This window comes from Rhinoraja longicauda, chromosome 11, assembly GCF_053455715.1.
Source record: "Rhinoraja longicauda isolate Sanriku21f chromosome 11, sRhiLon1.1, whole genome shotgun sequence".
Lineage (NCBI taxonomy): Eukaryota > Metazoa > Chordata > Chondrichthyes > Rajiformes > Arhynchobatidae > Rhinoraja > Rhinoraja longicauda.
In genome coordinates this window covers 39,185,052-39,197,594 of record NC_135963.1, presented here as the reverse complement: position 1 = coordinate 39,197,594, position 12,543 = coordinate 39,185,052, and the positions used below count along the sequence as shown (strand labels likewise).

At 38.3% G+C, this 12,543-nt stretch overlaps 1 protein-coding gene across 5 annotated transcripts in view; it reads right to left on the bottom strand.

The window, feature by feature from the left end:
* The window catches only part of ralgps2 (Ral GEF with PH domain and SH3 binding motif 2), a 252,065-nt gene that overhangs the window by 51,590 nt on the left and 187,932 nt on the right, over positions 1-12,543 (bottom strand). For all 5 annotated transcript variants that reach the window (XM_078407415.1, XM_078407417.1, XM_078407419.1 and 2 more), the window contains one exon: positions 8,396-8,450. In XM_078407415.1, the coding sequence (XP_078263541.1) occupies positions 8,396-8,450 (55 nt within the window). The remainder of the gene's footprint in view (positions 1-8,395; positions 8,451-12,543) is intronic.

Genomic DNA, 12,543 nt, shown 5'->3' with positions numbered 1-12,543 from the left:
ATGAGCATTTATTTGTTTATAATGCCCACTGTATACATTTGCAAATTTGCAAGAATAATTATTACAGAACCCTGCTCAATAAAAACATTAAATTATAAGGGGATGATCATCTACATCACAGATTTTTGAAAGAGGTGGGTTTAAAGGTACTATAAATTCTGGTATTGTTCTTGTGGATTGTAAGGTAATCCTACAATGTAAGCAATGAGAAAAAAAGAGAAAATAGAGAACAACTAAACTGATGTCAGTGGTTGCGAAAATGCCAACATTATTAATGAACAATGTAACCAGAGAACATCTTGAAAGGAAAGGCTTGGAGAGATGTGGGTCAAAATCAAACAAATAGAACAAGCTGAGTTGGGGCATCTTGTCTGGCATGGACAAACTGGGCTGTTTCCATGCAGTATGAACCAGAAATATAATTAAGCAAACTCAGTGTAAATTTAACAAAGGAAAACCATGTTTATTTAATCTACTGGAACATCTTAAGGATATCAAGTGAAATTGATATGGGGACAATGGTGAGAATGAAATTGTTCTCTTTTGGTACATATGACAATTAAACACTCTTGACATGAATGTGGCACATTCGGATTTTCATAAGGCATTTGATAAGGTCAGTTCATCAACAAAATCAGCACACATGCATTTGGGGTTTACTGACATGAACTGCAATTGGATAAACAATCCTTCTCTGCTTGTGAGGCTGTTATTAGTGATGAACCTCAGCTATTTATAATCTACTAGAAAAGAGGGCCCGTTGGGCCCGTCCCCACACCCCCCATTCTCACTCCCCCAGCCCCACTCTTACTCTCCAAGTGTGCCCGTTGGGCCCGGAAAAGAGGGCCCGTTGGGCCCGTCCCCACACCCCCCATTCTCTCCTCCCCCAGCCCCACTCTTACTCTCCAAGTGTGCCCGTTGGGCCCGTCCTCCTGATCTGTGTATGTCAAGTGACCACTATAGCCTTCATTCTTTTTTTTTTTCCCTAATCAGATGTTTGTTTGTTTTTTCCTAATCAGATGTGCAGTACTTTGGTCAACGTGGGTTGTTTTTAAATGTGCTATACAAATAAAACTGACTTGACTTGACTTGACTTGCAATAACAAAAAAGACTTCTTGGAAGCTTTTCGAAACAATGTAGCCGCCGTCACAAGCTGAAAACTAAATCCTTGCTGAAAACTAAATCCTTTTCTGGAAACTTTTGGAAACAAATGTAGCCCCTTGAAGAAAAGGGTTAGAAATGAAAAATTTAAACTTTAATATCTCTCTAGCTTTAAAAAGGTAGCTTCAATTTGAACGAAAGTACTTACAATAGTTGCCCAGGTTAATGGTGAATACGGCGGTACAAAAATCGTAGCGCTTTGGTGTACCGTCTAGGAGGAGTAGGGTTTGTAAGTAATCTTCCGTACATACACATATACATACATACATACGGAATGTTGGACCGCAGAGTTTTAGTATTATATAGATAGATAGATAGATAGATAGATAGATATCAATGATTTGGTTGAAGTGGTCAAGTGTATTTGTTCCAAGTTGGCTGATAAAACAAATAGCTGGTGTTGTGAGTTGGGGGTGTCTAGAGGGGCTTCAGGAACATATAGACAAGTGGGCAAAAATATGGCAGATCACATAGGAAAATATGAAAATATGGAGTTATTCCCTTTGGTGCACAAAACTGAAAAACAATGGTTTTCTAAAGGTAAGATATTAGCTACCATTAATGTTAACACAAGTCACAACTGTAGCAAAAAATGTTGAACGATTGCAAAAGGATTTGAATACAGGACCAGGGATGTCTTCCTGCAATTAGATATAGCCTTTCTGAGATGAATTACTCTGTAATATTAGTCGCTTCACCTGAAAAAGGATCTTCTTGTTAGAGGGTAATGCACAAAGATTCACAAGATTAATTTAAGTAATTGTGAGTTTGCTGTATGAGCACAGGTTGAGCAGGCTCTTTATTGAGGAGGTGATTTCATTAAAACTCACAAAATTCTAACACAGGTGCTGACAGGCTGCACAAAGAGAAGATATTCCCCCTAAATGAGGAGTCTAGAAACAGCAATCAACCTCATAGTATAGGAGAGGGAATTTAGGACTGAGATCAGGAGCAACTAGTCTTATTGCACATGCATGCCACAACTTAAGTCTTTTACAACACTACTCTGAAAGTAAAAAGCAACATGAACATATAGTAATACTAGAAATTTAATACACAGTATCAAGAACACAGAGTAAATAGTTGTTTTACGGAATTGCCAGAAAAATGTTAAGTTAAAGCTATTTTTGAAATGGCATATCTGGCTGAATGATGAGTTAATTATCATTTTAAGATGCTTGAATGGCCCAGTGAAGAGTTCTGCCCAAAGTAAGTCCCACTGTACAACTTAAAATCGCAGAATCACCATAGCCTAATGGGCCAAATTGTCTCTGGTAAACAGTGATCTTAAATATATAAAGATCATATTAAGAGAAAAATAAAATGAAACACTATAAATGTCAATTTCCCCATTCTTGAAATGGAACCAATTTTAAAAACAATGATCTCCTCAAATGCTTTTACATTCAGAGATAGATTTCACAGCAACAGTCCAGATAATTCAGAAAATATAGTTAAAACATATTTTTTTAAAGCTAATAGTCATTGACAAGATTCAAATCAATTATTTTCTCAGTGGCCAAAGAGCTGCTCCCCAAATTGCAGTGTGAATTCCACTTATCCGAAGACATAATAGACAAAATCTTCATTGTACATGAAATCCAAGTGAAAAGTGACAAGCAGCATCAATCATTTTTTGTTGCCTGTCTGGCTTCACAACAGCCTTTGATTCTGCCAATGGTGAGACTGTGGAGCATCATTCTCAAAAAAGTTCAAGTCCATCACTCACCTCCTTCACGATGGCATGCAAGCCATGATATTAATCAACAGGCCCAAAAATAAGTACAGTAATTCATTTCAGACATTAGAATCAAAGCCGTGTCACTGCCTCAACACTTTCCACAATCTTGCCTGCTGCAATGCTGTCTGTCTCATTCAACAAGCTGCCACAGGGTGAATGCAAACTGTTCAGCTTATGTCACCTTCACTAAAGAACCAAGCTCACTTGAACTTCAGTCACTGAACTGCAATTATGCAGACAGCACTTGCACATGCGCATATTTGGAGTCCAGCTTCAAACTATCAACAATTCACCTTGTGAAGCACATTGGCGAATGAGCCTTACACTATACATAGAAACCAAACATCTGGTTCTATTCCAGGCCAAAATTTCCAGCATTGAAATCGTAATTGCACTCAGTTAGCTATGTTGGCAGCTCATGTCATATGTCGGCTTTCGATTAAACTTCTAAAAGGGCCACTCTATTCCAAGTTCCTTCAAGCAAGTGATTACCAGATGAACAGCCAAATATCTGACTTGGTCACCCCATTTGCGTCCCTAATGTGGCAGTGTCTTGGGTCTCATATTGGTCTCGTCAGCTACCTGAGATGGGAGTGAAAGCAAGCCATCCTCAATCCTAATATACTGCCTAAGAAGATTACATTCAGATGAGTACATTACTTTAAAGGTGAAGCTTCACTCCAAAAAAAACCTGAAAAACTAAAAGCTTGTTATATTCTCAGATCTGGAAGCTGGGTGAGGATTGGAAATTCACATGTAGCCCTTTATGCTGATATTCGCCCTATAAATAAAGTCTCTATGAAAATATATTTGGTGTCACCACTGCTTTTCCTGATGTTTATGTACTTGAGTATTATACAAAGGCAAGAGTATTATATCCATTATAGCACCCTCTATTATTAAACTCAAGTGATAGTTGTTGGTGACAGACTTGTTCTCACTTTAACCACACCAGAATCTTGGGCTGAGTATGGATCTAGATTAAATCCAGCAAATAGGACTGGTTCTGACCATTGGGAGACTCATCACATTTAGTTCAATTTTCAGCAGTCCTTGCCAGCTTCCACATTTCTACATGGTCTCCTATACATCCTTGTGGGAGCTCAAAGTAAAATGTGCTAAAGATTTCAGAGAATCATTGGTCACTCATTTTAAGGCATTGTGTTGGGAATGGCCTGAGAATTCCAAGTCATATCTCCATAGTATCTTGGAATAATGATGTCTCATATCAGTCATGTGGGACAATATAGAGGGGAGGAAGAACAAAGGGGGAACTGGCATGGGGGGGGGGGATTTGTAACTTTGTAAGCACCCTTTATGGGCGACTATTTGCATACCCTAGCAAGGTATACAAGCAAAAAATTCACGGACTAGTCACATGTGACAATAAAGTATTCAATTCAATCAATTCTCTGCTTGGGTATGGAAAGTTCCCGATAATAATCCAAAAAGACAGGGTTAAATCCTTGTTTTTTCACATCATTGACTACAAAAAGCCTTAAGAAATGAATTTTAAAATATCATCTTAATTTGTGGTGGTGGACAATCAGCAGAACAAAACAGTCAACTAAAAAGTAATTACGGCAGTGGCTGACGTGTGATGTGATTCACACTCCTGGAAAAGTTACTTTAACAGTTGAGGAAATGCAACCAGACTCTGCAGCTGTTGATGCAGTTTTGCAGCCAGAAGTGCACAATACCTGAGATTTTGCCCAATACTACCATCCATTACTCTGATAAGAACCATTCACCAAAAAACTCATGACAGCATTATTGAACGTACACATGAATCACAAATAATTAACACAAAACTGAGCGGAGATATACAGGCCAAAATAATAGATTTTGCCGTTGTTCAAATGTTCTGTTTATTTTTAAGATAAAGTCTTAAAAATTCAAAGGATCTGCAGTGTTCTGCAATTTGAATAATTTCACTCAGTTTTTATACCTTGCACCTGTAACTGAGCAATAGTAGTTATAAATTACTTGTGCCATTCTTTTCAGAATAAACTTTCACTATTGCAATTTGGAATGGGACGGCATGGTGCAAACAAGAAGTTCTTATTTTCCACTTGAACTATTTCCATCATTGAATGAAAATTTGGGGTAAAATGATTCCCACATTCATTGCCCTTTCTCCCCCCCCCCCCCCACCATATATTATCACCCAAAACCTATCTACCTTGGATTAAAATCGACAAATGGCCATACACTAACTATTGTTTGAAAAGGGAGATTCACATTCTATTACTCTCTGAAAGGTATGGCTTTACATTTCAGACTTCACAACCAAGGTTCCTTTTTTATTAATTTTCCCAGCTTCCCTTTATATACTTAGTGTCTTCACCAAAACTAAGGCCATAGTGTAATCATTACTGTAGTAGGGTTGTGGTTAGGATTGTATAGTGTGGTTCAAGAGCCTGATGATTGTTCTTGAATCTGGAAGTCATGGTTCTGAAGCTCTGTACCATCTTCTCAAATGAGGGCATGGCCAGGGTGATGTGGGTCTTTGATGAAATTAGCTGCCTTTTCGATGTCGCATCTCTCACAGATCATTTCAATGGTGGGGAGTGGAACTAGCCTGCTTAGGCAACTTGGTTAGTATGGGCAGGTTAGGCTGAAGGGCCTATTTCTGTGCTGCAAAGATCTATGAATGACTCTAAGCTTTACACACAGGTGATGGGGAATGTGGAACGAGCTGCCAGAGATGGTGGTACAAGCAGGTACAATTACAATGTTTGAAATATATTTGGACAGGTTTGTGTGCAGGAAAGATTTAAAGGGATAAGGGCCAAACCCAAAGGAAATCGGATTAGCATAGTCATCTTGGTTGGCAAGGACAACTTGAGCCAAGGGGTCTGTTACCATTCTGTATAATTCTGTGATAAAACATTGGGGTTCACGCCTTTAAAAAATTGTGCACCCAAGTAAAAGCCATGAAACACATTTTTGATACATATATCAGTAGCAAGGTTCCACGACCTAATCAGGCTCTCAGTTGTAGATTCAAGTTCAGATGGAAAAAAAATCGACATTATACTTTAACAAAATTAATGCAATTAGCATTTCCCTCAAAGAGGGTTTTGAACAAAGTACTTGTCCTTTTCCTTGACCAGACATTAATTGTTAGATTAAAAACTGAATAAAATTATGAAAGCAGGCATTAAACATACATGAAGGGAAATCAGGTTTTCCAAAGGATAACAATCCGTTAAATTAGGCAGGTTTTACACAGCCTAGTTCTCACCAATTCGAACTCCCAGGAATGAAGGTGACTGCAGAGGGCGGTTTACACTACCCAATCCATCTCAGATACTGACCTCCCCACTATTGAAGGCATCTATAGGAGGAGCTGCCTTAAAAAGGCAACTAAGACCCACAACACCTTAGGCATGCTCATTTTACTACTTCAATAGGGAAGAAGTTACAGAAGCCTGAAAATACTGACCAGGTTCGAGAACATATTCTCTCCAGCAACCTTCAAGTTCTTGAACATTACACAAAAGTAACCTCAGCAAATATGATCTTTGGTTGCACTACAGACTTTAATTCTTTTGTACTATTATGGTTACCTAGAATTATAGTTATTAATTTCAGTCACATGTCATTTTTTGATTATTATATATTATCTGTTTGTTGTGTTTCTGGATTTGTTAAGCTTCAGCAAGCAGGAATTTTATTTGCTTCATTGTTGGTACATATGACAATTAAACACTCCTGATTCATTACAGAATTTAAATATTAAATTTACTTAACATTTACTTTCCCCCTTTCAGTATTTTAAAGGAACCATGACTCCCGAGTCCAATTATCCTTCTCTACAATGCATTCCCCTTCTCAGCTAAAAGCAGGGGATGTAACACTTGCACTTGAAAAGTCAGACCTAGGCCCCATTTTGAAGCTTTTCTAACTATATCTAAATAAATTGCTTTTCTAACAACTATATCTAAATAGATAAAATAAATCAAACATTTTGTGCAAACTGTGATCATATTCCAGACCATTTATGTCAGTTGGCTATGTGCTCTGCACTTTTCTGATAAAGATCTCTGTTTCTTCAACTATATCTTAATGTTCAATGGTTCTTTATTATCACATGTAACAAGGTACAGTGAAATTCATTTTTTGCTCACTGTTCAGTAAATTATTACTCTACTTAAGCAAAATCCCACTGAGACCATGTACAAGAGTCACCAGATTTGTGTGCCATTTTCAAAGTCCAAGTTGCCACTGGTCATGAAGGCCTATTGTCCTGGCTATAGAGCCTCCAGTCGTTACCTCGATCCGGATTGTCCAGCGAACCGTCGTTGTTGCAAAACCGATTATTGCTTTTAAATTTAAATGGAAATAATAATATGTTAATGTTTTAGATTATTGTAGGGCATTTGCCTACTTGAGGAGTATATTGAGAACAAAGAGGGATCCCTTAGTGGCATCTGCACTGTTTTGCTATCAGCAGGAAATCCATGCCCCAAATCCATTGGGGAAAAGGAGGAGAATTTGCTGCCAATAATATTTTGTCCATAATGGAGAAACCAAATGTGACGGGTCTGCAGAACACCTCTGTTCTGTCCAAAAGCTTGAGTTTCCAGTCACCTGTCATTTTTGATTATTTAACCTAGCAGCACTCTGCCCTCTTTAACTCTTAAATTATTCCAAAAGTGCCAAGTGTTGGCTATGAATGTATAAAGCTTGAGGGACAGGACCTCATCCTTAGTCTCGTTACATTATACCAGTCAGGATTTAGTATGAAATTTTAATATTCAACAATTTCAGGTTATCACCATTCCTTTTTATATTCAATATGTAGTTGTACCTTTCTATTTTAATTTGTTTCTTTACCGTGCCCAAATGCCTATTTGCCATTGTTATCCGAACATAATGATCTTCACCCTATCACAGACATTTCCTCTGTTGTCTCCACATACCCCTCTCTAAAACTCAAAATGCAGCTTTTATTTCACTTTTCCAGTTCTGAAAAAGGATCTTAAATTTAAAAAATTGACACATTTTCTCTCCTCATTGATGCTGCTGCTTCCAGCATTTTCAATTTTTGTTTTGTGCCTGCATTTCTTCGCTCCACTTACATTCCAGTATCAGCCTATTTACAATTAAATACAATCCATTTCTAAAATAAACATTTTGCTGTAAACTTATCAATTGGACAATGCGCTAAACAGTGACAATTCATTATTTGAAAAAATTGATCCACAAATAAATAATCCACAAATATTTTTGCCACTGGAAAGTCAAATTTTGAAAAAATGAAACATATTTAGAAAGATATTAAAGAAAGTATTGATTTTTAGCATATTTGTCAGTTAGTTAATCTGACATATCATTAAGATCTTAAACCATCCTGTATGGAAGAAAGGGTATTTACCCAATTGCAACAATCTGTTGACGAGAGCAGTATTTGGAACCAGTATGTGTCACGAGACAGGTAATTGCTATTTCCACAGAATATAATGTGATTCCTTAAAATCCCTTACCTTTCAAATGCTGGCCATGACACCTCCTCGCTGAGTTCAGAACCTTCACTACTACCTGAAATAAGAAATGTGAACAGCAGTCATATTGTGCAGACGTTTCTGAAGCGAAGCTGACATTTTAACCAGGGTTATTTTTCTACTTTCCGGTGATAAAATGAACATTATTGTCGTAAAAATGAATTATTCACAAAGCTCACTTGTTAAGACAAATGAATATAGCTATTTCCAAAAAGAAAGGACAAATTGTCAATAGAGCGATTAGTAGTCTCGATTTGTTCCTAGAAAATGGAGCTCTAAATGATATTGCGCTGTATGGAGTCATGATAACATTGCATAAATTGAGATGCAATCCTGAAATGTTATTTTTAACTTACTTATTCCATTCGTGGCTCCAAAATATAAATGAGACATGAAACCTAAGTCTGACGGAAAACCTCTGTGTTTAACAAACTTCATTGGCAAATCTCTTTTCCAGCTTGGCATGTGCTTCAAACACAATGCTCTTTTTGTGAATGGAAGACCACCAATTTCCGGCAGCTCCAAACCTGAAGGAGGTGGCGACATGATGACTAAATCTCCATAAATACACAAGTACTCCTGCTGTCGGAATCACGGTTTCGACATGTAGCTGAAAGGGAATGGGGCATGCATAGAAGCATAGAAAAATTGGTGCAGGAGTAGGCCATTCGGCCCTTCGAGCCAGCACCACCATTCAATATGATTATGGCTGATCATCCAAAATCAGTAGGTATCCCAAAATGCTGGAGTAACTCAGCAGGTCAGGCAGCATCTCAGAAGAGAAGGAATGGGTGACGTTTCGGGTCGAGACCCTTCTTCAGACTGATGTCAGGGGGGCAGGACAAAGGAAGGATATAGGTGGAGACAGGAAGATAGAGGGAGAACTGGGAAGGGGGAGGGGAAGAGAGGGACAGAGGAACTATCTAAAGTTGGAGAAGTCAATGTTCATACCGCTGGGCTGCAAGCTGCCCAAGTGAAATATGAGGTGCTGCTCCTCCAATTTCCAGTGGGCCTCACTATGGCACTGGAGGAGGCCCATGACAGAAAGGTCAGACTGGAAGTGGGAGGGGGATTTGAAGTGCTCAGCCACCGGGAGATCAGGTTGGTTAAGGCGGACTGAGCGAAGGTGTTGAGCGAAACGATCGCCGAGCCTGCGTTTGTTTTCGCCGATCTAAAGAAGTTGACATCTAGAGCAGTTCAATTCCAACTCCAATAAGGGAAACTCAGCATTTACAACTGGAAGGGTCTACCATATCCTGTGTTTATTGTGATATATCTAGCCACATTTCTACTTCCTTTACTGCCTTTCCAAGAATAAATTCACAGCAACACAAGAAATTTAGGCGTGTTCTTCTGCAGTAATCTATTTCCTACCAAAACAGTCCAGTAAGTCACCTATGTACCATTGCTTTTTCTGCCCTCTATCCGTTTACAACAAGTAATTTGGCTGATCTGATACAATTCATTTCAAAATCACAGAATATTATCAAAGCACTTTTGTAGTCTATGCAGCCTTTTAAATCTCTACATAAAAGCAATCCAGCAAAATCCAGTGATCCACCCACCCTACCTTACCTCTGCAAAACACTGAGCATTGACTGCGTGATTTTATTTTTCCTTATGTGACTTTCAGTTTTTAAATCACCTTCGTTCTACGTCTGCTTGTTCCTGGCCCTTCCAATAAATGATCTCCTCTAATACCGTTCTTGATTTTAAATACCTTATCCGTTTTTATTTTAAATACCCCTGTCAGGTCCCCTCATAACCTCCTCTTCACCAGGGCCAACAACCTCAGCTTCTCCGGTTTATCAACTTATATGAAATCCCTCATGCCTAGAATCGTTTAGTAATCCATTCTGCACCCTCTCCAAAACCTTTATATCTTTGCTAAGATGTGGCATTCAGAACCAGAAACAGGTCAGTACAATGTTCGAGTAAGAAAATTGATTAAATCGGTAACACTTGAAAAATAACTATATCAGCAAGAAATTTGTTCTGTTTACCCTGTCAAAACTGAATGCTACCCTCCTATTTTTCAAAGTTCATTGTGACTTCCTTGATCACATACTAAATTCCTCCATTTATGAAGCCCAGGATCCCATACATCTTTCTAATCACTTTCTCAACCTGCTCTGCTCCTTTCAACAAAAAATAATATGAGTACTCCACAGAACTTGCCATTTGTGCACCCCTTTTAGAACTGTGGCTTCCAGTTTTCTCATTCTTTCTGCAGAAACATAACATTTCAGGCTTCTCAGTATTTTATTTTTGCCATCAGCCAGTCGATATCACATTGATGTACACTTCCATCCTTCCCACAGTTGTCTAAGCATACAAGCTTTTGTTTATTTGTAATTTTGGAAACCAACCAAGTCATTAAGCAAAGCAGCGGTCCTAGAACTGACTTCAGAGGAATTCCACGGCACATTTCACCCTGAACTGATAAACAACTCTTCACTTCCACTTTCTGTTTCCTGTTACTTCCCAAATTTTTTGCAATCATTTACCATCCTTTCAATTTTGATAACTATCTAAATGGCATTTAACAAGATGTTGAGCAGTAGGAAGTCCATATAATTCACATCAAATGCATTTAAATCATCGACCTACTTCATCCAAAAACCTTCACGTTAGTTTGATTTTGCCAATAACAAATCCATACTGGCTTTCTCAAATTCAGTCACACTTGTTCAAGTGATTAGTAATTCTGCCTTTGATTGATTCTAGAAATTTCCAACTGAGGCAATACTGACTGATCTTTTATTGCTGGGTTCGTTGTTCCCAAGCTTTCTGAACAAAGTTATAACATTTAGGATTTTCCCATCCTTAGGCATCACCCCTGAATCTGCAGATATTTGAAACTATTATTAGCATTAGCTCAGGAGAAGTTAATTCACCACTGACTGCAAATACCTCAGTATGACTGCAAATGCTATGTAGATGATTTAATCACATCCAACATATTTCTACATTCATTCAGTACTGGTCGCAAGACTACGTTTATTGCCAACCCATAAATGAATGTGGCAGTAGCGATGAACTGAAAATTATCCAGGCCTTGACTCATGTGGGAACAAAGTGCTCTATTAGTTGAGGAATCTTGCATGGAACTGATCATTGTGCAATTAACTGCGCCATGTGTAGAAAAGATGGTCAGCTAAAATGGTTGGGTCAATGACATTCCCTAAAGGACACTGATATTGGTGGAATGGTATTCTGTCTCATTGTACCTTGCAGTTTTTGTGATGAAGACATTCTGGTGTTGTTGGTAATGAGTTCCATAGAAACATAGAAGTGGAGAAATTTCCAAGTTAGGCCAGTATTTGATCTGGAAGAAACCTTCATGCTGTGGCATTCAAGAATGTCTGATGCTCTTGTCCTTTAGTGCAACAGAAGTTACAGGTTTGGAAGGTACAGTCAAAGACTGCTGCAGTGCATATTATACATGGTATATACACTGCAGCAGAATGATGGTGGATGGAATGAAAGTTTAGAGTAGTGGATGAATTGTGGTCAGATGTATCATGGATGGTCAAGCTTACTTGGTAGCATTTCAGCTGCAGTCACCGAAGTAAATCGAAAACTTTGATCACATTGCTGGCTTGTATCTTTTATTTCTTATTTTCTCACAATAGGGGCTGATTAGGGATTGTCAGCATGGTTTTGCACATGGGATATCCTGTCTTACAAATCTGATTGAGTATTTTGAGAAGTAACCAAAAAAGGTTAATAAGAGCAATGCTGTAGATGTTGTCTATATGGACTTCACTATGGCATTTGATACAGTTCCGCATGGTAGGCTGCTCTGGAAAGTTAGATCATATGGGATTCAGGGAGAACTAGCCAACAAGATAGATAATTGGCTTCATGGAAGAAGGCAGACAGTGGAAAGCTGTTTTTCGGACTGGAGGCCTGTGAATAGTGATGTGCTTAGGGATCGATGCTGGGCACATTGCTATTTGTTGTTTATATCAACAATTTGGATGAGAATTTAGAAGACATGATTAGTAAGTTTGCAGCTGACACTAAAGAGGGTGTACTAAAGAATATAATTAAAAATCACAGCAGGATCTTGATCAGTTGGGCAAGTGGGATGAGGTAATGTTCATGGGATTTAAAGCAGTTAAGTG